At 45.7% G+C, this 25,153-nt stretch overlaps 1 protein-coding gene across 3 annotated transcripts in view; it reads right to left on the bottom strand.

The window, feature by feature from the left end:
- utp20 (UTP20 small subunit processome component) overlaps window positions 1-25,153 on the bottom strand; it is a 126,460-nt gene that overhangs the window by 7,396 nt on the left and 93,911 nt on the right. For 2 of the 3 annotated variants that reach the window (XM_078567673.1, XM_078567675.1), the window contains 16 exons: window positions 24,084-24,361; window positions 23,529-23,668; window positions 21,793-21,949; window positions 20,707-20,805; window positions 19,779-19,946; window positions 17,027-17,193; window positions 16,295-16,442; window positions 14,111-14,227; window positions 11,097-11,267; window positions 9,296-9,427; window positions 7,388-7,498; window positions 6,372-6,451; window positions 3,986-4,055; window positions 3,659-3,841; window positions 2,370-2,501; window positions 1,381-1,513 (listed from right to left, as the gene is read on the bottom strand). In XM_078567673.1, the coding sequence (XP_078423799.1) occupies window positions 1,381-1,513; window positions 2,370-2,501; window positions 3,659-3,841; window positions 3,986-4,055; window positions 6,372-6,451; window positions 7,388-7,498; window positions 9,296-9,427; window positions 11,097-11,267; window positions 14,111-14,227; window positions 16,295-16,442; window positions 17,027-17,193; window positions 19,779-19,946; window positions 20,707-20,805; window positions 21,793-21,949; window positions 23,529-23,668; window positions 24,084-24,361 (2,286 nt within the window). The remainder of the gene's footprint in view (window positions 1-1,380; window positions 1,514-2,369; window positions 2,502-3,658; window positions 3,842-3,985; window positions 4,056-6,371; window positions 6,452-7,387; window positions 7,499-9,295; window positions 9,428-11,096; window positions 11,268-14,110; window positions 14,228-16,294; window positions 16,443-17,026; window positions 17,194-19,778; window positions 19,947-20,706; window positions 20,806-21,792; window positions 21,950-23,528; window positions 23,669-24,083; window positions 24,362-25,153) is intronic. The other variant, XM_078567674.1, reaches the window with a different exon arrangement.

The raw sequence follows: 25,153 nt of genomic DNA, 5'->3' as shown, positions 1-25,153 counted from the left end.
CACGGTCTCAAGATAAGGAGTCGACCATTTAGGACTGAGATGGAGGAGAATCTTCACTCAGTGGGCTGTGATTCTTTGGATCCCAGAGGACTGTGGATGCTCAATCATTGATTATATTGAAGATTGAGATCGATAGACTCTTGGGCACTAAGGGAATCGGATGCCAGGGCAAGGCATTGACATGGAGGTTGAGGGTCAGCAGGCTTGAGGGGCAGAGTGGCCTCCTCCTTTATTTGTTTCGTGTGAAAGGATCAGAAATAACCTCTTATCTCCACCACTACCTGCAAGTTCCCCTCCAAGCCACTCACCATCCTGGCTTGGAAGTATATCGCTGTTTCTTCACTGTCACTGGGTCAAAATCCTGGAACTCCCTCCCTAACAGCACTGTGGGTGTACCTACACCACACACACTGCAGCGGTTCAAGGCGGCGGCTCACCACCACCTTCTCAAGGGCAACTAGGGATGGGCAATAAATGTTGGCCCAGCCAGCGACGCCCACATTCAGTGAATGAATACATTAAAAAAAAATTGCTTTATTGAAACACACAGGTGTCAAGGCAAGGGGAACGGAATATAAAAGTAGGAAGATTTTGCTACAATTGTGTAAGGTGCTGGTGAGACCACATCTACAGGACTGTATACAGTTTTGGTCCCCTTACTTGAGAAAAGATATAACTGCATTAGAAGCAGTTCAGAGAAGGTTCACGCGACTGATTCCTGGGATGAGGAAAGGTTGGACAGGCTGGGCCTGTATCCATTGGAGTTTTAGAAGAATGAGAGGTGATCTTACTGAAACATATAAGATCCTGAGGGGACCTGATAGGGTGGATGCAGAGATGTTTCCCCTTTGTGGGAAAGACTAGATGTAGGGAACAGAGTTTTAAAATAAGTGGTCTCTCATTTAAGATGGTGATGAGAAGAATTTTTTTTCTGGGGGGTTGTTGGTCTGTGGAATCCTCTCCCCAGAGAGCCGTGGAGGCTGGGTCATTGAATATTTTTGAGGCCGAGTTAAATAGATTCTTGATTAAGAAGGGAGTCGAAGGGGGACAGACAAGAAAGTAGAGTTGAGGCCACAATCAGATGAGCCATGATCTTGTCAAATGGTGGAGCAAGCTCGAGGGGGCTGAATGGCCTAACTCCTGCTCCTAATTCATACGTTCGGATTAGGCACTCTGTCTGACAGACACATTTCTAGCTTGAATTCCAGTCATGGTCCTAAAGGGGCAGAGGGCTGGTGAGTCACGAATCCCCCTCCCGCGCAGCTGAACATCAACACCACTCCCACGCCCACAGACCTGCACCAAGCTCTGCGCCTCCTCCCCGCGTCTACCTCCGAGTGACGCCTGGGGCACAGCCGGCAGTGCCGGGATTGAACCTACCCCAGATCGCGGTGAGAACGGTGTCTGGTTTGAGCAGCTGGATGAAGGTGCAATCCTTCGCTAGTTTCACAACCAGAGTCAAGAGGCTGAACAGCAAACGATCTGCAGCCTTCTCCTCCACTTCCTCACGGATCTGAACAAAGAGTAGAAACAGGCAAGAAAGTCAAAGTACTCATCCTTAGATCGGAAATGGATTCCCAGGCCGTGTTGTTTCTTGTGTGACCAAGGTCAGTGGTGTGAACTTTCTAATCTTAGAACTGTACAGCACAGGAGGAGGCCATTCAGCCCATTGTACCTCTGCCAGCTCTTTGAAAGAGCTATCCAAGTAGTTCCAATCCCTTGCTCTTTCCTCAAAGCTCTGCAAATATTCTACTTCAAATATTTATCCAATTTCCTTTTGGAAGTCACTGTTGAATCTGCTTCCCCCACCCTTTCAGGCAGATCATCATAACTTGTTATGGCAAAGAAAACCAATTCTCATCTGCACCCCCAGCCAATTCTTTTGCCAATTATCTTAAACCCGTGTCCTCTGGTTATTGACCCTCCTGCCAGATGGTCAGAGTTTTGCTGTATATGCTCTAATCCACACTCCTTATTTCAAACATCTCTACCAAATTTCATATCTCCGCACTCTGCTGTAAGGAGCTATTTCATAATTTCCTTGCTTGGTGATTTAAGATGTGTAGTCAGCTCTGGCTTGAACGAGACAGCCAAGCATTTCTAGCACAGAGCCCCAAGTGACAAGAGGACCTAAGGGCAATTTAGGTACCGGGTTAATGCCCATTACCTTTAATAATAGATGCACACTGCTACTTGTAGCCAAATTACTAACATGGCTTCCTATTGATCAGTCCCAGCAGCAGTAATTAATGAAACATAGCCCTACAATCTCACATTTAATCCAAAAATAACTTTATGGAGTGAACCGAGCTCCGCCCTGCGTTTTAAATAAATCCCAAGGAGTTAAAAAGTGCACAAGCAGGACTCACATTTTGGAATCTTTCGGGATTAATCTCCGTTTCAAGGATTGGAAGGACAGTCGCAATACGTTTCTCAAAGACAATTCCTTCAGCTTCGACGAAAAGCCCACAGGCATGGGCAGCCAGTCGGCGGTGAGAGATCTGTAACGGGTACACAGCGGAGAGTGAACCCTGATGAAAGGTCACGGGCCTGAAACGTTAGCCCTGTTCCTCTTTCCACACACGCTGCCAGACCTGCTGAGTATTTCCAGCATTTTCTGTTTTTACTTCAGGTTCCCAGCATCTGCAGTATTTTCCTCTCATAAGATTAAGCATTGCTGCTTTATCATATATAAAAATCTGTGTATTCAAACCCATGGCCTCACTCCCCTCGCTATCTCTCCTGTAGCACGGCAACGCTAAGATCCTGGCACTTCTTCCCCTGGTACATCTCCCATTCCTACCATTGGCGGTCATGTATTCAGCTACCCGGGCCCCAAGCTCTGGAATTCCCTCTCTAAAACTCTCTACTACTTTGTCCTCCTTTGAGACTGCCCTTAGAACCTACCTCTTTCAACACGCTTTTGGTCATTTGTTCTACTACCATCTTCATTGGCTCAGCATCCATTTTTATCTCAAGCTGCTGCGAAGCACCTTGGAAGGTCTCTCGACATTAAAGGTGCCATATAAGTGCTCGGTGTTAAGTTTATCACGTGCATAGAATTATAGGAAGTACAGACGAAAAACTCCCTTTCCAATTTGAGCTATTTCATCCCATTTCCTTCCATTTCTAATCCTTGTCCAGTTATTATTACAATGCTGTTTGTGGGATCTTGCTGTGTGTAAATAGGCAGTCACGTTTCTCACATTACAGCAGTGATCATATTTTGAAGTACTACGTCGGCTGTAAAACGCTTTGCGGTATCCTGACAGAGTGACAGTAGCCATAGAACTGAAAGCTCCTCCTTTTTAAATCCCCTTTTAAAATGTCTCTGACCCCAGTGGCCTGAAGGAGCAGGCTCATAAAGAAACTAAAGCTTTTCATTAAGGTGACAAGAAAAGCAGGAGTAGGCCATTCGGCCCATCGAGCCTGCTCCGCCATTCTATAAGATCGTGGCTGATCCGATTGCGGTTTCAACTTCGCTTTCCTGTCTGTTCCCCCATAACCCTCGGTAAACCCCCCCTGTAGATCAAAAGTCCGTCCAACTCAGCCTTGAATATATTCAACGACGCGGCCTCCGCTGCTCACTGGGGAAGAGGATTCCAAAGACTAAAGACCTCCCCGCCCCCTTCAAACAGTTTCAGGCACAAGCACGCACCTTTCCACTTCCAAACCACGTCAAGACCAAAGAAAACATCAAGTCCTTGTGCTTCTCATCAACTTTTCCCAACAGTGACTGGGCTGCCAAAGCTGCCATCTTCTTACACCTCGGAGAATCGTCATTCACAATCATCAGAACCACAGGGACAAAGAAAAGGGCACAGTGCTGATGAAGCAGATCCTGTCGGTGTAAACCAAAAAAAATTCAGAAATAAAGAAATATTTCTTTCTGTTCCTCATTCACGTGAGACCCCGGCCCCTCGTTATTTCTAGAATCACCTACCATAAAGACAGATATAAAATATTTAATGTCTTGTGAACAAACCTGAGGGAAGGACGGGAAGATATAAGCCAACATTTCCAATGCAGATTCTCTTCCTATTTCATGCTCGTACCTAAACACAGGAGAAAAACCAAACATTTTTTTTTAAAGGCAGTAATAGTTTTCATTCGCTTATCTTTGTCTAGGTGTTTTCCCTTAAATTATTATTCCCCAATTTCTCCATTCACCATATCTGGTTGCACATTCTGCTCTTAGGCCACATGGATACTGCAGCTAATGGACACCAGGAAACGTGCAGTAGCGTTGCTTCCCAACTGTGAGGTATGTCATTACTGATTGATGTGTCTTCCCGATGAAAAGAGGTTGCATTTCGATAGCACCTTTCACACCTCAGGATGCCTCAGAGCACTTCACAGCCAATGAAACATTTTCAAGTGTAGTCACATTTGCAATGTAAGGAAACGAGGCAGCCAATTCACACAAAGCAAGATCCAACAAATAGCAATAAGACCAAAAAATGTATCTATTTCGACGGTGCTGAGGGTTAAATATTGTCCAGGTAAACTCGCTGTTATTCTCTGAAATACTGCCACAGGATCGAAGGGCAGACAAGGTATCATTTATTGTCCCATCAAAAAGACATCTCCAAAAGTGCGGTGCTCCCTCAGTACTGACCCTCTGACAGTGCAGCACTCCCTCAGTACTGACCCTCTGGCAGTGCAGCACTCCCTCAGTACTGACCCTCTGGCAGTGCAGCACTCCCTCAGTACTGACCCTCTGACAGTGCAGCACTTCCTCAGTACTGACCCTCTGGTAGTGCAGCACTCCCTCAGAACTGACCCTCTGACAGTGCAACGCTCCCTCAGTACTGATCCTCTCACAGTGCAGCACTCCCTCAGTACTGACCCTCTGGCAGTGCAGCACTCCCTCAGTACTGACCCTCTGGCAGTGCAGCACTCCCTCAGTACTGACCCTCTGGCAGTGCAGCACTCCCTCAGTACTGACTCTCTGGCAGTGCAGCACTCCCTCAGTACTGACCCTCTCGCAGTGCAGCACTCCCTCAGTACTGACCCTCTGGCAGTGCAGCATTCCCTCAGTACTGACCCTCTGGCAGTGCAGCACTCCCTCAGTACTGACCCTCTGGCAGTGCAGCGCTCCCTCAGTACTGACCCTCGGGCAGTGCAGCGCTCCCTCAGTTCTGACCCTCGGGCAGTGCAGCGCTCCCTCAGTACTGACCCTCTGGCAGTGCAGCACTCCCTCAGTACTGACCCTCTGGCAGTGCAGCACTCCCTCAGTGCTGACCCTCTGGCAGTGCAGCACTCCCTCAGTGCTGACCCTCTGGCAGTGCAGCACTCCCTCAGTGCTGACCCTCTGGCAGTGCAGCACTCCCTCAGTACTGACCCTCTGGCAGTGCAGCACTCCCCCAGTACTGACCCTCTGGCAGTGCAGCACTCCCTCAGTACTGACCCTCTGGCAGTGCAGCACTCCCTCAGTACTGACTCTCTGACAGTGCAGCACTCCCTCAGTACTGACCCTCTCACAGTGCAGCACTCCCTCAGTACTGACCCTCTGGCAGTGCAGCACTCCCTCAGTACTGACCCTCTGACAGTGCAGCACTCCCTCAGTGCTGACCCTCTGGCAGTGCAGCACTCCCTCAGTACTGACCCTCTGACAGTGCAGCACTCCCTCAGTGCTGACCCTCTGGCAGTGCAGCACTCCCCCAGTACTGACCCTCTGGCAGTGCAGCACTCCCTCAGTACTGACCCTCTGGCAGTGCAGCACTCCCTCAGTACTGACTCTCTGACAGTGCAGCACTCCCTCAGTACTGACCCTCTCACAGTGCAGCACTCCCTCAGTACTGACCCTCTGGCAGTGCAGCACTCCCTCAGTACTGACCCTCTGACAGTGCAGCACTCCCTCAGTACTGACCCTCTGACAGTGCAGCACTCCCTCAGTACTGACCCTCTGACAGTGCAGCACTCCCTCAGTACTGACCCTCTGACAGTGCAGCACTCCCTCAGTACTGACCCTCTGGCAGTGCAGCACTCCCTCAGTACTGACCCTGTGACAGTGCAGCACTCCCTCAACAGAAAGTTTATGCCACAGATGAAGGTCATTCGGCCCATCATTTCTGTTCTGCTTCTCTGCAGCAGCAGCCCAGGTAGCATCCCTCCTCGTTCTCTGTAGCCCGGTAATTGTTTCATTTAATACACACTGGGAATGTCAGCCTTGATTATCTGTTCAAACCTCTGCAATGGGACTTGAACCTACAACCAATCGAGAGCACCACCCACCGAGCCACAGCTTGGTCATTCCAGTGTAGCCAGGATTGGGGTCGCACCGTCACAGCACATCTCCCACGGACTCCATTTGTTTAAAGTACAAAATGTATTAGTAAAGAACAGCCACAGATTGAAACAAAACTCACGAAAGCTGTGCCACAATGAATTCAAGATGAGCCTTCAGCTTATCACCCAGGGGATAATCCAGAATGAATTTCAGATAAACCTAACACAAAGAAGCAAAAAGAGATGCAATGGTCACAACAGGTTAGGTGTTGAGTGTACACACGTGCGCGCACAGACAGACAGAGACGCGCATGTATACACACACACACACACACACACACACACGCAAAACATGGTTGGTTTATTGCATGTCTTCGAGACTGTGGAGACAAGCTATTGCCCTCGGCACTCTGCTCCACTGGGAGCGCATACGGAGAATCCAAACACTTGCGTTAGATTCCCAATACATGCAGCGAGATGGAAATGGAAGTTTTTCCTGTCCCCAGGTAAGAATCTCCTGATGATTAGTTACTGACCTCTGGGGGAACGGTGGAAGGAGTTGGCATTGATGCATTCAACTGAAAAATTATAATAGATTACTGCCTGAGACTGACACAAATCTACACACAACTTGAGACCCGACGTGAGGTGAGTGTAGGGAACTCAGGAAGAACAGGTGACCTTGGGCCTATGATTCCTGAAGCCCTTTTCACCACTAGGGCTTCTCTCACCTCTGGTTGGTTAACCCTGAATTTCCCAGCTAAAGGCAAAGGTTCCATGATGGATATTTAATGATGCTCAAAATGAATCTGACATGGCTATAAATCCTTGGAAATATGGGCCAGTAAAATGTTCCACAAATGTCTGCTCATGAAAGGGATTGATATTATGATTAGTCAATAACTCCAGTATCATTGCATCATGGGACTATCAGAGTGGTGGAAGGTGAATTGGGTGGACCTTGTACTTTTCTGTCTAGGAATTCCTGAGTACACAGATACTGAGTGCGAACACAGTACAGGAGTACTTGGGTTCTTTACTGGTGCGGAGTACTTGTCTCTCAAGGTGTGCACAAGATTAATTGATGTCTACATCACTCACTGCGTGTTTTAACCAAACAACACTGAACCATCTGACGCTAGGGTTTGATACTGACCTGACGACACTGCACTCGAACTGGTTCGCTCTGTCCAGTCACAGCAAGCTTGGCCACTTTCCGCATCACATCGTCCATCTCTGGGACAAGCAGCTTTCTTGACAGAATCGCCTGTGAAGATAAAGTGGAGGGGGGGGGGGCTTTGAACCACCGAAAAAAAAAAGCGAGCGGGATGTAGGTCAGGTGGGGAGAATCAGAAATCCCGACACCAAACCGCCCACTACCGGCTTTCATAGAGGCAGGAAGGGTTCGGGAAAACCGGAAGCGACACCCAAGGGGAGCAGACTGGGGGTGGAGGTCAATGATAAGGGTCTGCAGAGGGAGGAGGTGGGAGGCCAGGAGGGGCTGGGGGAATCACAGAATCACACAGTGCAGAAGAGGCCCTTCGGCCCATCGAGTCTGTGCCGACACGTGAGAAACACCTGGCCTGCCTACCTAACCCCATTTACCAGCACCTGGCCCATAGCCTTGAACGTTATGCTCAGGTAGGAACACTGGATCCAGCAGATAGGTATAAAAGCTACCTAACTCCCGAATCCAGCAGCTCTCAAGTGGCCGTAGCTGCCAGTTTTCCCATAGTTCGAAAAACCCCACCGTCCACAGTTAAACTTGAAAAGCTGCACAGCAATGGGACTCGCAGCCTGATCATCATATTTAAAATGCAAACCTCTATTAAAGGGAAAGGGAGATGGGAGCTGATTCAATAGCAACTTTCAAAAGGCAATTGGATTTATGTTTGAAAGGTTAAAAAATGCCAGGGAAAATCACAGGGTAAAGAGCAGGGGGTGGGGTGGAACTAATTAAATAGCTCTTTCAAAGAACTGATGCAGGCTCAATCGGATATCCAGAGGCCGCGTGGGGTGCTTCTAGATTGAAGTCTGCCTTTCTTTTTCAAGAAACCATCCCCTATAAACTATCCCCTGAATTCCCCTTTATGAGAGTTGATTGACTCGAATCCAACCAGCGTGTGGCTGAGAGTTCCACATTCTAACCGTCCTCAGTGTGAACTGCTTTTACCTCACTTTCAGTATTTTTAACAGTCTTAATATTTGTGCTGTAGTGACCAGTCAGTCATTATTCACCTTCCCATGACCTTCACAACCTTGAAGATTTCTATCCCCCATCACAGTTCCACTGCGGGGACAAAAAGAGAGAGAGCCAACGTCTGAAGCCGTTCATCTCACCTGTAACCCCCTCGACCCTGGTAAAAACCCAGCGAGTTCACATTGCACCTGACCCCATTGAATTGTATATCTTTATTCCACCCAAAATGTATAAAATACTCCCTGCCCCAAATGAATCTGGACTGTTAAACTTTATTTTCCATTACCGGGTGAAGATGGCTATTCTATCTGGTATTCTTTAGATTATATATTTTTTAAAAAAATATATCAGAGTCAAGTTTGAGTTTTCAAACTGATATCTGACGCTGCAGCTTTTAAATGTCTGATTGTGATGGCTATCCCCACGCGCCAAGCCCCATTCATCCATCGCCCCTGTGCTCGCTGACCTACATTGGCTTCCGGTCCGGCAATGCCTTGATTTTAAAATTCTCATGCTTATTTCCAAATCCCATGGCGTTGCTCTCCAGCTCTCCCTCTGCAATCTCTGCAATGTTCTCCAGCCCCAGAAGCCTCCAAGGTCTGTCCAATCCTCTTGAGCATCCTGGACTTTAATGGCTCCACTACTGGCTGACTGGACCCCAAGCTCTAGAATTCCCTCCCCTAAACCTCTCTTTCCTTCTTGAAGATGCCCCTTAAAACCCACCTCTTCGGTCAGGCTTTTGATCAACCTGTTCCGATGTCTCCTTATGTTGCTCTGGTTTTGGGCCTGTGAAGTGGTCTTGGCGAGCTTAGCTACCTTCAACTGGCTGTTCAAACTCAAGTTGTTGTTGCCTCCTTCACTCACCTTCAAAAGTCCAAATGCTGCTGCCTGACGTGATGAGTCATAAATATCTTCCTCAGCGTATCCCAATAGGACCTGCAACTGTTTATCAGTTATCATGTGTCCTTTCATGTTCTTCACTAGGATAGTAATCGACTGTGGGGTGACGAAGAAATATATCAATACAGTCCATTATCACGTTCACCATATTCCCTCATCGTAGGCACTATCTATATTCAGGAAAAGGTGCTGACCATTTCCCGTCAACACAGATATCGATTATAAAGCCACTAAGCTCTCAATTGTGCTGCCTATTTTGTGAAATTCAGTACTTAAATGACATTTTAAAAGAACAATTGTTTTAATGGCTGCATCCGACCCACAACTCTCATTGCAACAGCAATAGAAACAGAGCTAGGGCCATTCGGAAACAAATTGGGCCGGGACATTGAAGCAAAGGTTGACCGAGCTCCCATGAATCAGTTGACTGAAGCTGCAAACAGCTGATGGGAGACCTCGTGCAGCTTAAACCTCTGCAAACTGCATCGGCACCAATGTGCCCAGGCACACGTGTTGCATATTCAGAGAAATTAGCACAGGAAGCGGCCATTTGTCCCCTTGTGTCCACTCTTCAACTGTACTGTGGACTTTAACCCTCTTTCCCTACATCCTTGTGAAATATTTAACCAATTCCTTCTTTAAGTTGCATTCCAGTCTGTGCTTCAAGAGTCCTTGGCAGTAAAACATTAACCATTCTAATAACCTCTTGTGTGAAATCATCTCCTCTAACTTTCTCTGCGCTCTCCAAGTGAGATTCCTCGATATTTATTGCTGATTTACTAACTAGCGGAAACAATCTTCCATTGTTTATCCCTCAAAACCCAACACTTTGAACCCAACACTTTTTCGTAATCTTCTCCGTTACAAGGAACAGAAGTCTCAGCGGAGAGGCTCCTTATTACAGGACTTCCAATTCCAGGTCAGTATACGAGCAAATTTCAAATCCGCTCCCTCCAGCAAGGTGGTGGTGAGCTGCATTCTTGAACCGCTGCAGTCCATGTGGTGTAGGTACACCCACAGTGCTGTTAGGGAGGGAGTTCCAGGATTTTGACCCAGCGACGCTAAAGGGACATGGATATATTTCCAAATCAGGATACTGAGTGGCTTCTGGGGGGAGAACTTGCAAGTGGCGGTGTTCCCATGCATCTGCGGTCCTTGTCCTTCTAGATGGTAGAGGTCATAGGTTTTGGAAGGTGCTGTCTAAGGAGCCTTGGTGAGTTGGTGCAGTGCAACTTGTAGATGGTACACACTGCTGCCACTGTATGCTGGTTGTGAGTGGGCTGAATGTTGAAGGTGGTGGATGGGGTGCCAATCAAGCAGGCTGCTTTGTCCTGGATGGTGTCAAGCTTCTTGAATGTTGAAAGCTGCACTCATTCAGGCAAGTGGATTGAGGCTTAGAGTACAAGAGCAACACAAGTTATGTTAAACCTTCATAAAATATTGGTTAGGCATCAGCTGGAGAATTGTGCCCAATTCTGAGCACGACACTTTAGGGTGCATGTCAAGGCCTTGGACAGGGTGCAGAAGTGATTTACTAGAATGGTACTGGAGCTAAAAGACTTCAGTTATGTGGAACGACTACAGGAGCTGGTTTTGTTCTCCTTAGAGCAGAGAGAATTAAAAGGAGATTTAACAGAAGCGTTCGAAATCTTAAGGGGCTTTGATGGAATAGACTGGGAGAAAGTGATTCCAGTGGCAGGAGCACATTGATTTAAAATAATTGGCACAAAAGCCAGAGGGGGGCATTTATGATTTAAAACGTTACCTTGAAACAGTTCACGACCAGGTGAAAGTTCTCTCCCTTCCCTGCTCCAGCCTTGGCGTAGTCCTTCAGTAACATGAAAAGCTGTTGGGTCAGCTGATCAGCCAAAGTTTCTGTGGACATGAGTGGGAACTTCAATACCCAGGTGAGGCACTGCAAAGCAGCTGTGATCACCTGTAGATGCAAAGCAATGACACCTCAGCAATTAATGTTCAGGCACAAACACTCAACAGATCTAAGTTTGTTAAGACCACACCCAGCACATTGGGTGCATAAGCAAAAATATCAATACCACGGATGCAATCTTACTCACTGAACCATGTTTAACCTTCCCAAAATGTTACAATGCTGGAAGTTAAGATGATAACTAATTTTTTTTACAAGTGCTTTTCTGGCTGAGATGCACTTTGAGGATACGAATTGCAGGTTTCTTTCTTTCGAATAAAGTGACATTGCTGCTGTCGAAAGCTAGAAAGATTTGCATTGATATGGCACCTTTTCACTATAGTACTTTACACAGTATCTTCACAGTGCAGAAAGAGGCCGTTCAGCCCATCGAGTCTGCACTGGCTCTCTGAAAGATTTTTCCACCTAGTCCCACTCCCCTGCCTTATCCCCGTAACCTTGCACATTCTCTCCTTTCAGGTAGCAATCCAATTCCACTTTGATTACAGCCACTTTTGAGATGCAGTCAAAGTAGGAAAATGTGGCAGACAGTTTGTACCCAGCAAGCTCCCATAAACAGCAATGTGATAAATGACCAGATAGTCTGTACTTTTGTGATGTTGGCTGAGGGACAAAACATTGAACAAAACAAAGAACAAAGAAAAGTACAGCACAGGAACAGGCCCTTCGGCCCTCCAAGCCTGCGCCGATCATATTGCCCGTCAACTAAAACATTTTGCACTTCCGGGGTCCGTATCCCTCTATTCTCATCCTGTTCATGTATTTGTCAAGCTGCCTCTTAAACACCACTATCGTAACTGCTTCCACCACCTCCTCTGGCAGTGAATTCCAGACACTCACTACCCTCTGCGTAAAAAACTTGCCCCGCACATCTCCTCTATAGTTTTCTCCTCTCACCTCAAATCTATGTCCCCTAGTAATTGAGTCTTCCACCCTGGGAAAAAGCTTCTGACTATCTACTCTGTCTATGCCACTCATAATTCTGTAAACTTCTATCAAGTTGCCCCTCAATCTCCATCGCTCTAGTGAGAACAATCCGAGTTTCTCCAACCTCTTCTCATAGCTAATAACCTCCAGACCAGGCAGCATCCTGGTAAACCTCCTCTGCACCCTCTCCAACGCCTCCATATCCTTCTGGTAATGTGGCGACCAGAATTGCACGCAATATTCCAAGTGTGGCCTAACCAAGGTTCTATACAGCTGCAGCATGACTTCCCAGCTTTTATACTCAATACCCCTGTCAATAAAGGCAAGCATGCCATATGCCTTCCTGACTACCTTATCCACCTGCGTTGCCACTTTCAGTGACCTGTGGACCTGTACACCCAGATCCCTCTGCCCGTCGATGCACTTAAGGGTTCTGCCATTTACTGTATAATTCCTGCCTGTATTAGACCTTCCAAAATGCATTACCTCGCATTTGTCCGGATTAAACTCCATCTGCCATTTCTCCGCCCAAGTCTCCAACCGATCTATATCCCGTTGTATCCTTTGACAATCCTCTTCACTATCTGCTACTCCTCCAACCTTAGTGTCGTCTGCAAACTTACTAATTAGCCCAGTTACATTTTCCTCCAAATCATTTATGTATACGACAAACAGCAAAGGTCCCAGCACTGATCCCTGCGGAACTCCACTAGTCACAGCTCTCCATTCAGAAAAGCACCCTTCCACTGCTACCCTCTGTCTTGGTCAGGGCACCAGGGAGAACTTCCCTGTGCTTCTTCAAAATAATTGGATCTTTTGCATTCACCTGAGGGGGCAGACGGGACTTTTGGTTTAATGCTGCATCTGAAAGATGGCACCTCCAACAGTGCAGCACTTCCTCTGTACTGCACTTGGAGCGTCAGCCTAGATATGTGCTTTTGTAAAATCAACATACGAATGCTCAGCTGAATGCGCAACACTTGCCCAGCACTGGACACGATTTCATGACAATCCACCACAGGTGAAAAAATAAAACCACACTGGGGTTGTTTGAATTACAGGGTGTTTACAGTACAGAAGACAGGGAGTTCTGGATTTGTTTGCCCCATCTTTCCCTTTCGAGGGACTACACCTTGATTGTGCCCGAATTATCTCTTCTTTGAAGGTGGCCCATTGATCAGCTACCGTTTCTCCTGCCAACCTCTGGGCCCAGATCCGTTCTTATCCCACTGAAATTGGCTTTCCTCCAGTTAATTATTCTTACTCTGGATTGTTCTTTGTCCTTTTCCATAGTCATTCTAAACCTTATGATACAATGATCACTGTCCCCTAAATGCTCTCCCACTGACATTGATCTACTTGGCCCACCTCGTTCCCAAGAACTAGGTCTAACAGTGTCTCCTTCCTCACTGGATTGGAAACATACTGAAGAAAATTCTCCTGAACACACTCTAGGAACACTTGTCCCTTTCTGTCCTTTACACTAATACTATCCCAGTCTATATTTGGGTATAGAAAGTTCCCCATTATGCACCTCTCTGTAATTTCCTTGCAAATTTGCCCCTCTATGCCCTTCCCACCAGTTGGTGACCTGTAGACTACACTGAGCAATGTAATTGCACCTTTTTTGTTCTTTAGCTCTAGCCAAATAAGATTCTGTCCTTGACCCCTCTGGATCATCCTCACTCTCCAGCAGTGCAATGCCCTCCTTAATCAATACCGCTACCCCTCCTCCTTTTCTCTATTTCCTCAAGACCTTGGAGTGTTAACAGTATTGCAATCTAAATATTAAAAACTAAACAAAGAAAATCCAAATAATCAGGACACAACCTATCATGTTTAATAGTCTGTTCAATATTTTGGTTTGTGAGCACACAATGAGGCAGTAAGTGAACAGTGCTCACCTTCACATGCATGGACTGAAGGCAGTCTATCAACACTTGCACAAACGGGTCAATCATTTCCAAAATGTGCTCTTCCGAAGAATTCACCTTCGATCTCTTCAAGCTCATATGCAGCAACTGGGGAGGGAGGAAGATAAAAGAACATCTGTGCAGCCATTTCACGTGAACTAAAGAGTAAATCTATCCTTCTGCCCACAAACAGGATGTGGAACCACCCAGTCAACAAGTTGGCTTCAGAATGCAGGGTGTCTATTGACAACGATGTTGGCTGTGGCATTGGAGTCTCGAGCAGGCCCAGAGCAGTTGGGTTTATTTTCCCAACAAACCGGAGGATTTCATGGCCTTTTTTTCTGGTGCCAGGCCATAAGCTATCAAATTTACTCCAGCCTTTTTTTGCCACTATGCCACCCACGTAGCACAGCTCCATCCAGCAGATGTTGGTCTGCTCGATAGGTACCTGGTCTACTGCTGCTACAGCGTGGACAATCTACAGCCTCAAATACACAGAAATGCAATTACGGGTTTAACTAGCGAGTCACGGGTTGGCCAATCACATTCCAGTTATCTCTTGCTAGCAAATACAATCTAAGAACTCAGGGTACCTCATTCATGCAGCAAACAAACTATGACAAAGACAAATCCTTACTTCCCTGGGTGCCAGCTGTGCACTTCTAGAATGTGAAGTCTAAGAGCGCTACAACTCCAAAGCAGGCAGTTTAATGCAGTGATACTGAAAAGATATCAAAATGCTCAGGGGCAAGAATGGTACTGAGCCAACTTTCCAAGATTAATTTAACAATCCCTTCGAGGCATGGAGCAGAAGGAGGCCATTCAGCCCCTCCAGTCTGTTCCACCATTCAATTAGATCATGGCTGATCTATCTCTTAACTCTATACCTACCTTGGTTCCATAATCTTTAACGTCCTTTGCCTAACAAAAAATCCATCTCAGTTTTGAACTTTTTTAATTGAACCCTCTAGTCTTAACAGCTCTTTAGGAGGTGGGGTGGGGAAGGGAGGGAGATGCAGATTTCCACAACCCTGTGTGTGTGGAAGAAGCGCTTCCTGACATCACCCCCGAATGGCCTGGCTCTACTTTTAGGTTCTACCCCCTTGTTCTGGACTGCCCTCACTGGAGGAAATAGTTTCTCTCTTATCTGTCCTCTCAAATCTGCAATCATCGTAAGTGGCTCAATTGGATAAGGGGGAAGCTATTTAGGACTGAGATGAGGAGAAATTTTTTTTTACCCAGAGGGTTGTGAATCTTTGGAATTCTCTACCCCAGGAGGGCTGTGGAAGCTCACTCATTGAGTATGTTGAAAGGAGAGATTGACAAGTTTCTAAATACCAACGACATAAAGGGATATGGAGTTAGCTTGGGAAAAAGGCAGTCAGGTGGATGGTCAGCCATGATCGTACTGAATGGTGGAGCAGGCCACAAGGGCTGAATGGCCTACTCCTATGTTCCTAGATCCCCCTTATAATCGTCTAAACTCAAGGCAATACAACCCCAATCTTCACAATCTGTCCTCGTAAGTTAACCCCTATGGCTCCAGTATCATTCCTAACCCTGTCCTCTGTCCATTCAAGACCTCCAGTTCCTAACACTCTCTCCTCCGCCAACATGAAGGACATAAACTAAGAAGGTCATGGAAGCATCATCAGGTTTGTTATAGTACGGAAGGAGGCCATTCGGCCCATAGGAGCAATTTACCTAGTGCCACTTGCCTGCCTACTCCCTGTAGTCCTGCACATTCATTCTTTTTGCACTTGCTTGTTTAGTGGTCACATTGTTGTTAAGTCAACATTTTAGACATTTCCTGCCTAACGCCACCGTGTGAACAGTATGACAAGGATTGCACTACCTCGAGAACGTCCATGCCACAATGTCACAGTGAGTCAGGATTGGCAGTAAGTGTGACCTTACCACTGTTAGCCACATTGAAAGAGCAAATTTTTTTAAAAGGGAGACGTGTGTGTGTGTGTGTGTGTGTGTGTGTACATGTACACGCACGCACTGTTCAAGAAGGCAGCTCACCACCACCACCTTCTCAAGGGCAATTAGGGATGGGCAGTAAATGCTGGCCCAGCCAGCGACGCCCACATCCCCTGAATGAATAAAAATAAAGTGAACTGGAACGAACTTAAGGAATCACTGAACGAACAGAAAACTCTGATCACTTACCCTCAACCCGGCATCGACCAGGATGTGCATGTTGGTCTTTGTGCTGGTGGCAGCTTTCTCGCCTTGACGGGTGGGGGTGGGGGGCAGTAAGAGGCAGCTCTGGGGCTTCAGCCCAGCACGTGATTCATCGGGCTTCTTGTGTTTGCCCCTTTAAAGTGACGTTCAGCAATGTCAGAGAAACATAAAAGCGTACAACACAGAAACAGATTGAATTAGCGAGTCACAGGTTGACCAATCACATCCGAGTAATCTCTTGCTAGCAAATATAATTTAAGAACTCCAGCTATCTCATTAGCTATGACAAAGACAAATCCACGCTTCTCTGGGTGCCAGCTGTGTGCTTCTAGAGTGCGAAGTCCAAGACCACTTCAATTCCAAAGCAGGCAGTTTTATGCAGTGATATTGAAAAGGTACCAAAATGCTCGGGAGCAAGAATAGCCTCTTATTTCAGAACAAGAAATACCTTGAGCAAATGTTTCTTCAAAGGCGCAGGGCTGCACGGAGAGGGGTCAAGAGAAATGCCTTTGCAGGGGGTCATTGGAGCATGGAGCGCTTTGCCGCAGGGAGTGGCTGAAGCACAGACCATCACATCTTTTAAAGATGAACAGGATTAGTTTTGGATAGCTCACAACCCACAGGGACCCCTCGCCTGATCAGCATTATTTACACTCGCAATATAATTTTAAACGTCCCTACTCTATCAAAGAGCCATCGAAACGAATGGTCACTCACTTAGTTCTCTTTGCCATCAGTGGTAAGCTCTCTGTCACCAGGCCATGGCTCAGTAGAAGGATGGAGTCGGCCGTCATTTCGTTATTCAGCAACAGACCGGACACGAGGCGTCGAAATGTTTCCTGAACCTTGCGAGCTTGCTTAAGGATGGTTGTGTTCTCCAATATCTAAGAATGTAAAAAAAAATCACATAACCACACTGTATCAACAACTTGTATTTATATAGCGCCTTTACTGTAGTCAAATGTTCCAAGGCGCTGCACAGGGACGTAATCAGAAAGAAATTGACACCAAGCAAGTATTTTTTTTCTTTCACGGGATGTGGGTGTCACTGGTAAGGTGACCATTGCTGCCCAGCCCTAATTACCCTTGAACTGAATGGCTTGTTAGGCCATTTCAGAGGGTAGTTAAGAGTCAACCACATTGCTGTGGGTCTGGAGTCACATGTAGGCCAGACCAGGTAAGGATGGCAGATTTCCTTCCCTAAGGGGCATTAGTGAACCAGATGGGTTTTTACGACGATCGACAATGGTTTCATGGTCACCGTTAGTGAGGCTGGCTGCCAATTCGAGATTTACAGTTAGTTGAATTTAAATTCCACCAGATGATGTGGTGGAATTTGAACCCGTGTCTCCACAGCATTAATTAGCAGCCAAATTAGGAGAGGTTAGAAGAGGTGGCGAACAGCATGGTCAAGGTGGTAGGTTTTAAGCAGACTTCTGACTGAGCAGAGAGGTAGGGAGGCTTTGGGTGGGAATTCCAGAGCTTAGGGCTCAGGTAGCTGAAGGCACGGCTGTCAATGGTGTGAAAGAAGTGGGGAGTTGAACAAAATGCCAGAATTGAAGGGAGGCAGAGATTTCGGAGGGTTGTAGATATGGACGAGGATGCAGGGATAGGGAGGGGGGGTGTGGTCATGGAAGGGTGCAAGCTGGCCTAGATTTTACATTTTATTTTAGTAGAAATCTGAACTTGGCCATTTTATACTAACGTCAACAGAAAAGAAGTCATGTTGACATTGTTAACCTTTTACAACAAAATAACCCATATTACAAAGTAGTCATTGACTAGCAACAGACGATTTCATTAGAAGGAAGCATCACAATTACTCTGGCAATTGAAGGATAAGCAATTTATAATTAGTCGTTAATTAGAAGTCAGTTTTTGTTATTTCTGTATTTCTCCATTAGCATTTCTTATTAGAGAATTAAAGCACTGTAGAGCTGGGAGAGAAATGGCATAAGCCATGGACTCCCTCCCTATCAGAAACACGCACTGTCCTTGACTGTTGAGTCTGTCTTAATGAATGGGATTCCTGCAAAGAAATCAAGAGACATAACTCAAGGAAGGTATGCCCCTGGCGGCATTTCGCAGAGATTGTTCCCTCCGTGACACCCCGGTCCACTCCTCCATCACCCCCTACACCTCAACCCCCTCCCACGGCACCTTCCAATGCAACCGCAGAAGGTGCAACACCTGCCCCTTTACTTCCCCACTCCTCACCGTCCAAGGGCCCAAACACTCCTTTCAAGTGAAGCAGCATTTCACTTGCACTTCCCTCAATTTAGTCTACTGCATTTGCTGCTCCCAATGCGGTTTCCTCTACATTGGAGAAACCAAACACAGACTGGGTGACCGCTTTGCGGAACACCTTCGGTCTGTCCGCATGACCCAGACCTCCCTGTCGCTTGCCATTTCAATACACCACTCTGCTCTCATGCCCACATGTCCGTCCTTGGCCTGCTGCATTGTTCCAGTGAAGCTCAACGCAAACTGGAGGAACAGCACCTCACCTTCCAACTAGGCACTTTACAGCCTTCCGGACTGAATATTGAGTTCAACAATTTTAGATCATGAACTCTCTCCTCCATCCCCACCCCCTTTCCGATCCCCCCTTTTCCAATAATTTATATATATTTTTCTTTTCCCACCTATTTCCATTATTTTTAAATGTATTTCCACCCATTGTTTTATCACTACCTTTTAGCCTATTTCGATCCCTTCCCCCCACCCCACCCCCACTAGGGCTATCTGTACCTTGCTCGTCCTGCTTTCTACCCTTAATGTCACTTATTAGCACATTTCTGGAGTCCGTCCGTGTGTTTTTAAATGCAGAAATCTGGAATTTGCTGTCAGTGAGTCTTTTCTTCACCAGAGGGTACGCTGTTGAAGCCCCTCAGACTGCAATCAATTAGGAATCAATGAACAGGCAAGACATTTCACTGTTAAAGCTTTTTGTCTCACTGTAAAGAGTCTTCAAAAAGTTACACCTCTTTTAAACAGTGCACCAAGTTCATAACTGCGTAAAACACACTCACTGGCCCTGAAATGTCATTTTATATTTGTTCAATGTCACATTAATCCATTATGATAAATAAAATGCAGATTTAAAGAAAATATTTAAATTGCTTTATAAGTTTGTTTATCCTATTTTAAGATTCTGACATAATCCCGTGTAGATGTCCTAATTATTTATTTCCCTGTCTGTAAAATTAAAAAAAATACAAGTGTAGGGATTTGGTGGTTTTTACTTCCTGGTTTGCCAGCCGTGACAATACTTCAATACAATTGGCTGCTCAATCTGCCTGATGACATCACTGTCGGTGGATGCCTGCAGACCTGCTCAACTTGGCAGCAGATTCAAAATGCCATTGGGGAAAAGGGAAAATCCGTGCCCCAAGAGATTACCAGGTCTTTGTGGGCCGCTTTCCTCAAAGTCAGTGATAAACACTGCTAACCGCTGTACTGATGTTACCTCTTTCAGTGGGAGGATCAGCTTAGTAACTTGGGCCTTTCCCACAAACTGAGCCAGAATCTGGTAGGAATCAAAGCTTTTGCTTCTCCTCGCTTCCATCACTTTGCTTAAAATTCCCTTCACTTCCTTCTCTTCAGCAATTTCACCAAACAGCTCGTGGTTAAAAATCTAGCGAGAGGACAAGAGAAATTATTTTACGCTGATAGTCAGATTGTTAGAGCTCAGTACAATATTATTTTTAATTAATAACACCACTAATGACACCAGAAACAGTAACTGGATGCAGAATTCATCATAGCTTTTAAAATAGAAGTGGATAAATATTTGAAAACAGAGATTGAAAGGACATAAGTCAGGACCGGGTAATGGAGTGACGGTGATAGCACAGGCTTAATGAACTGAATGCTCTTATCCTCCAAGACCAAATCTGTTGAGTTTAAGGTGCCAACATGGTTCAGTTGGCAGCATTCTTGCCTCAGTGAGTAGATGGGTTCAAGTCCCAGGTCGGACACTTCAACCCATAATCCAGGCTGAGGCTTCAGTGCTGAGTGAGTGCGACACTATCAGAGATACCGTCTTTCAGATGGGGCGTTAAACTGAGGGTCCCTCTGCTCTCCTCTCACATGGATGTAAAAGGATCTACTGCGAAGAGTAGAGGAATTCTCCCCTGTATCCTGGGCCAATATTTATCCCTCAACCAACACCTAAAACAGATTATCTAGTCAACTATCACATTCTTGTTTGTGTGGGAGCTCGCTGAGCACAAATTGGCTACTTTTTCTTACAGTACAATAAAGTAGTACTTCATCGGTCGTGTCTGATATCCTGAGATTGTGAAAGGCACTGTAGAAATAAAATACATTTTTTTCTTTCCTTAGTATGCACTAGTCTGTGGACACATGAATAACTTCAGAGAATAAACTCTTACCGCAATGAGAACGTCCATACAAGGGTCCAGATCACCACTGTTAAGTTTTGGCATGAGACCCTTTAACAGCATGTGGACTGTAAAAGTCAAAACATGAACCTAGCGAGATGGAAAAGAGGAGTCACAGTGAACAGAAACTACGAGACACCGCCTGGAAACAGAAATTTTTATATCCCTTTAGTCAAGGTAACAAAAAGTTGCATCGAGAGTTTTAATCTAAGAGCCTCAATAATAACAAGCAAAAGCTACTCTGTTTTCATTCCAATTCTTTTAAGTTACAGTGGACTACAGGAAATGGAAATGTGCTAAAAAGGCAACTAAAGACAAATAACATCTTCAATTTTATCTCAATCTCCAAATCTGGTGTAATTTTACTCTATCAATCACATCAGTTGGTGTGTAATTGAGGATGAGTAATATCAGATCTCACTGTCACTCCAATAAAACCGATCGATTATTCTTAAAGATAAAATATCAATGCAAATCACTATTATGGGAATACAAAGAAGAGAGAGCCACAGGTGAGCAAATCACATCCACCCTTCTTTGACAGCACCTCTCAAACCCACAACCTCCGTGACCTTGAAGGAAAAGGGCAGCAGATCCGTGGGAACACCAACACCTGCAAATCTCTCACCATCTTATTGTCGTTCCTTCACTGTCGTTGCATCAAAGTTCTGGAACGCCCTCCCAAACAGCACTGTGGGTGTACCTACATCACTTGGACTGCAGCGGTTCAAGGTTAAGGGCAATTGGAGATGGGCAACAAATAATTGGCTGCTGCCACATTTAGAAAATCCCAAACAGTGTTTCCAACACTATTTTGACAATTTATCCTTACATGTACACCCACCACTGCGAGTGATTGGGGTGGTTAACAGATACGCTTAAGGGAAAGCTAGGGGAACACGAGGGAGAAAGGAATATAATGGTATGGAGATAGGATGAGATGAAGGAGGGTTAGGGGGAAGGTCACATGTAGCATGAACATCAGAACAGAGCATTTGGCTTGTATCTGTGCTGCACATTCTATGTAACTACTGATCTAATATTAATGCAACACTTCAGTTACCTCTAGCACATTACCTGATAGCCCTTGGTTAAAACTGACTGCATCTCTTTGAGAAGGTACAGAAGGTATCCTGGGCCCAAAGTCTCGATTATTTTAGTCAGGGTACAGCGAGCAACATCTCTGATCTCCTGCGCTCGGTTTCTCAGCAGCATACAGACTTTAATGAGGATACTGGGAAAAATAAAGACTTGAATTTATTGAGCTCCTTTCACGACAACCACATGTCTCAAAGTGCTTTACAGCCAATAAACCATAGCCACTACTGTAACGTAGAAAAGACAGCACCAATTTCCTCACAGCAAACTTCCACAAACAGCAATGCGATGATACCACCAGATAATTTGGCTTGTGGGATGCAGATTTAGGGTAAAGATTGCCGGGAGAAATTCCCGTGCTCTTCTTCAAAATAGTGCCATGAGAGGGCAGGGCAGACCGGGTCTCGGTTCAATGTCTCATCCGAAAGCTGCACTTCTGACATTGCAGCACTCCCTCAGCAATACACAGGAGTGTCAACCTTGGCTTTTATACTCAAGACCTTGAACCTGAAACCTTGTGACTCGAGAAGTGAGGGTGCTACCAACTGAGCCACGGCTGACACAGACAAAGAGAAACCTGTAAACTGTCATGAAGATATAATCATTTTCATAATATATTTCTGGTTTATTGTAAAGTAGGTTCATGGGGTTTTGTTTCTCTGCCTGTGCGTGAGGTTTAATCACATTTTGTAGCCAAGCAGACCGCAAGTTGAAGTTAGCAAAAGTAGTAAGGTCTAGAAGTGTCTTTAATATGCTAATGAGTAAACATGTTTAGGGTCTTAACATGCAAGGTGTGAAGGGAACTTGCATTTTTTATACAAGAGAGATTAAGGGGAATTTGAATTTCAAAGAGGTTAATGATAATATTGGCAACATGAAAAAATTGTATTATGAGAAAGATGAAGTTCCAGAGACAAATGGAAACAGTGGAATTTACATGTATAAAGGAAAATAAGGCTACGTGTCAGGGGAAGGCATTATAAGATCTAACAGAAGTGTGTGAAACCACCTCCAAGAAGCCTCCAGTATTTGTGCATTAAGTTATTTCCTTCCCAGCCTCTTCATTTGCTTAAAATCAGTTACATTTCTAACTTCTGCCAGTTTTGGTGAAAGGTCATTGACCCGAAACGTTAACTCTGTTTCTCTCTCCACAGATACTGCCAGACCTGCTGAGCATTCCCAGCATTTTCTGTTTTTATTTCGGATTTCCAGCATCCACAGCATTTTGATCTTGTAAAATTACTTCTTCATGCAGAGGCCACACTTGGAACACTGTGCACAGTTCTGGAATATTGCGCACAATTCTGGAGTACTGTGCACAATTCTGGCCTCCAATCATAAAAAAGGATGCACAGGTACTGGAGAAGATGCAAAAGAGAATTTGCAAGGATATTACCAGAACTGAGAGGTTATAACTATCAGGAACGACCGAACAGCTGGCGCTCTTGAGGAAAAGAGAAGGCAGATAGAGGTCTTTAAGGTTATTGAAGTGTTAGAACATGGAACTCACTGTCACAAGGAGTAGTTGAGGTGAACAACATAGGTGTGTTAAGGGGAAGCTGGATAAACACAAGGGTAAAATTAACACCTACCTTCCCAAATACGGGAATTGACTTGAACAAACCATTCCCCCCTCTCTCCCAACTGCACACAGTGAATACAATCAATCTCGGTCACTACGGTACTGGGTGTTTAATACAGCTGTGCTGCAATACCTGGGCAAATTAGAATCCATGATTTCCTTGGGAAGAGTCTGCATCAGTTTAACCATCGCAAACGCTATAGGAATACGCACCAACTCCTCATCATTAACTATTTTTGATTTCACCAACTTGTGCTGCTCATCTCTTTCCACCTGTTAACAATTAAAAAATAAACCTGAGTGACAGAGAGCCAGAGGAGGGAGGTAGGGAGCAGGAGACTTGTGATAGGGAGGGTAAAGAGGAGGAGCAAAACAGGTGGACAGGTGGGGAAAAGAGCGCGAGAGGGAGAGTGAGAGCACACGAGAGACAGTGAGCGAATGGGGGGGGGATGGGCAGGAGTGCAGGGCAGGGAGCGAGTGAAGCGGGGAGTGGGGCGAGGCGAGTGAGGAGGGGGTTGTGGGAAGGGAGGGAGGAATGAGGGGGAAGGTGGGAGGTGACAGGGGTGACGGGGAAGGGGGATGGGAGGGAGAAGAGAGAGAACTCGAAGGGGAGAAATGAGGCTGTGACAAGTAGAGATGGGTAAAGAGTGGGAGAAGGTGACTTCATTAGAGAGTTTTGCCCACAGACCTTTGCAATTAAGCATTTCTGCAGCTTGGGCAGGATGCTGTTCGTGACAGTCACTTGGATATGCTCAATCAGATTCTCCAGCTCCTGCTTATTCTTGGGCTGAGAGGCCAAGGGCTTCTTCACCTCCGTTATCGGGACATCTTTGCCTGCTGCCCCTTCGTCACGCACTGCGTTATCTTCATTTAATACTTCTGCAGATACTTCTTTCTCTTCTTCAATAGCATCTTCAAATTCCATGGCTTCAGTCACATCTTCCTCATCTCCTTTCACAGCATCTACTGGGCAGAACAAGCATATCATGACCAACACTGAGCAAATGGTGCAGTCAATGAAAAGCAACGAATGTTTGTCATAAAATCAACTTAAGAATCAGGTTATAAAATTACGATAGTGTCCCAGTCTGCGGGGAGAAACAGAACCATGAATTATATAAAGTCTACATTAGAGAGATAGATCATTTGGCCCAACTGGTCCAGTCTGGTGTTTATGCTTCACACAAGCCTTCTCCCATCCTTCTTCATCTAACCCCATCAGCAAATTCTTCTATTTATTTCTCCCTAATGTTTATCCAGTTTCCCCTTAAATACATCTCTGCTATCCACCTCAAATACTTCATGTGGTAGTGAGTTCCACATTCTCACCACACTCTGAGTAGAGAAGTTTTTCATGAATTCCCTATCGGACTTTAGTGACCACCTTATAGTTCTGGTCTCCCCCACAAGTGGAAACATCTTCTCTAATCCTACCCTACCAAGCCCTTCATTTTAAACACCTCTATCAAGTCATCCCTTGGCCTTCTCTTTTCTAGAGAAAAGAGCCCCAGTCTGTTCAATCTTTCCCGATAGATATAACCTCTCAATTCTCTGGGATCATCCTAGTGAATCCTTTCTTGCACCTTCTCCAGTGCCTCTACAACCTTTTAATAATATGGAGACCAGAACCGTGCACAGTATTGCAAGCTGGGTGACAGAAAGCTCTTTTCACTGGAGCAACAAAGGCAGAGGAGATCATCAGAGAGAAGTACCCACAGTTATCAGGGCTTCTGATCAAATAAACTGGGAAAGAAACCT

Source organism: Cetorhinus maximus, chromosome 22 (genome assembly GCF_964194155.1).
Source record: "Cetorhinus maximus chromosome 22, sCetMax3.hap1.1, whole genome shotgun sequence".
In the NCBI taxonomy this organism is placed as follows: domain Eukaryota; kingdom Metazoa; phylum Chordata; class Chondrichthyes; order Lamniformes; family Cetorhinidae; genus Cetorhinus; species Cetorhinus maximus.
This window is presented reverse-complemented; position numbering and strand designations above follow the sequence as displayed.